Source organism: Ixodes scapularis, unplaced genomic scaffold (genome assembly GCF_016920785.2).
Source record: "Ixodes scapularis isolate PalLabHiFi unplaced genomic scaffold, ASM1692078v2 PGA_scaffold4__175_contigs__length_147842914, whole genome shotgun sequence".
In the NCBI taxonomy this organism is placed as follows: Eukaryota; Metazoa; Arthropoda; class Arachnida; order Ixodida; family Ixodidae; genus Ixodes; species Ixodes scapularis.
Genome location: NW_024609879.1, coordinates 116,114,070 through 116,116,316, shown reverse-complemented (window position 1 = coordinate 116,116,316; position 2,247 = coordinate 116,114,070). Strand labels below are relative to the sequence as shown.

General features: G+C 41.8%; 1 protein-coding gene across 1 annotated transcript; it reads right to left on the bottom strand.

Moving 5' to 3' along the window:
- Positions 1–1,089: 1,089 nt before the first annotated feature.
- LOC121045660 (glycine-rich cell wall structural protein-like) lies at positions 1,090–2,247 on the bottom strand. Its single transcript, XM_040498706.1, has 2 exons — positions 2,236–2,247; positions 1,090–1,503 (listed from the first exon to the last, which is right to left on the bottom strand). Exons 1-2 carry the CDS (start codon positions 2,245–2,247, stop codon positions 1,090–1,092), a joined length of 426 nt encoding a protein of 141 aa, XP_040354640.1.

The window sequence follows — 2,247 nt, the reverse complement described above, 5'->3', positions numbered from 1 at the left end:
CCTAATAAAATCCAAAATCCAAAGAAAAAAATATTCGCGTTCTTTTTACGCTATTATGCTGCAGCCAGTTTGGAGCTGAGTGGAAAGCCGTAGCAAGCTTTGTTGAATGACTACTTTTCTGTAGCTTTTCAATTGAAAAGCCACAGAAAAAGCATCTTAGAGGCGACAGAAAGTTTTTTTTTATTAATAGTGGGTCAATATTTAAAAGAAAGTCAACAGAAGAGCTAGCGAAAGTCAGATGGAAAGCTATTGACATTCATATCCTCTGATGACTTTTTTCAAAAGCCTTTCAACAAAAAAGCACCACAGATTTTTGTAAGAGCTATCCGGTTTAAAGTTCTCAAGCGCCTCATAATGCATCTGTTTAAGGCCAACAAAACGAACTCTCTTAAAGGGTCGGCGAACTAGCGGTCGCCGACAAGCGCCAGATCGCGAGATGAATCGCCGATTCTTTAAAAGAACACTGACTACCCCAATTTTCTTTTTCATTTGATCCATACTGGTGTCAGAAGACTACCCAATCAATATTTTGCTACAGCATCACGTATATTTGTAATAAAGTAAAAAAACGCAACTGCTCGAAACCGAAATGAACTGGGGAAGAAGAAGAAATATAGAGGAGGAGAATGTTACCGGAAGTCACGTGGCTGCGCAGCTTTTTTTTTTTTTCTTTTAATCAACGTATTTGCAACGTTTTAGAAGCCACGAAAAATGGGTATCATACTTTTTGCCAATTTATAGTATTGAGTGTGTGCCTTCGTTGACCCTCGACTTCAATTTTCTTTCGTGGTTGCGTCTAAACCATAGAAAACGGCTCGTGACCACGGAAAAGAGAGTGAGCTTGACTAAATTTTAGCCTGTTCTCAATCGATGGTTTTTGTGTGGAAAGAAAACAAATTTTGAGGCGTAAATTGTGTTCTGGGTAGTTGGGTTCTCATATATCATTTACAAATGAAAACTTTAATGAGCAAAAATACTCTGTCAGTGTCCCTTTAAAGGCATTCGTTCTGAAAGCCTTCAAAGTGCCCGTCTGACCGGGATATTATACTAAAAACCACTGTTAGATCACTTACCTATACGACTCCTCTTTTAGCCGTGATAACCATGTACGAGGCCGTAGCCACCGATCCCGTGACCTCCAAAGCCGCCTCCGTAGCCGCCGTAGCCACCGCCGTAGCCACCGCCGTAGCCACCGCCGTAGCCGCCACCGTAGCCGCCCCCATGACCTCCTCCGTATCCAAGGCCACCGCCATATCCACCATGTCCCCCGTATCCACCAATAAAGTAATGCGGCGCAGCCTTTTGATTGTCGTAGTGGTAGCTGATGGCAGAACTGAAGCCGCCATGGCCTCCACCATAGCCACCACCATAGCCACCACCGTAGCCACCACCGTAGCCCCCGCCGTGGCCTCCACCGTAGCCTCCACCGTAGCCTCCTCCGTATCCTCCAAGGAAGCCAGCTGACGCCAGTGCCGCGAGGGCTGTAAGAACTGTTGTGCAAAGCTGCAGGAAGAAAGTAGAGGTTAGCAGTGGTTGCATCGTTGGATGTTTAAATAAGAATGAGCTTAATTGATATTTTGCGCCCTTTTCTAGACCGCTCTGAAGAGGTTTTGCTTGCGAAAAACGTAACCGGGCCGCACATACCGAAACTTTTTATGCATGTTTTTCGATATTTTTGGTTTATTATTAAATATAATTTGTTATTAATTGTTAAGCACTGCTTACCATTTAAATGTCTAAATTGTGGTACAATCAAACTCTGGTGAGGAGCTTAAATGTGCAGTGAGAAGTGATAGGTCATCAAATATATTTAGTTCTTTTTTTCTATCTTTTTTAAAACCCTATTGCGTTACCCAGATAGAAAAATGTTAATTCAGAGGATCGTACAACCCTTATTCCGTGTAAACCTTTCGTGGCTGTGTGTATCTTCTTTTTCTTAATTAAAACTTTACACATTCACGGGTTATATTGTCCGTTCTGGCAAACTATTTACCCTATCACAGAGTTCGGGCTAGACACAAAGGTTACCCATTAACGCCTGTAATTATCTACTTTTTTCATACTTTAAATTATCATTTTGACATAGATGTTACACCTACAACATTGAAAACTTAAAAGACATATATGATCCAGATAAGGGTTAGTCTTGAACCATTGATCGCCCGACATGTTCTTAATTCCAAGCAATATTGTGTTCGAAATTTCACAATTCGCGATAATGCTTCGTGTACTCACAAGAGTCCTCAT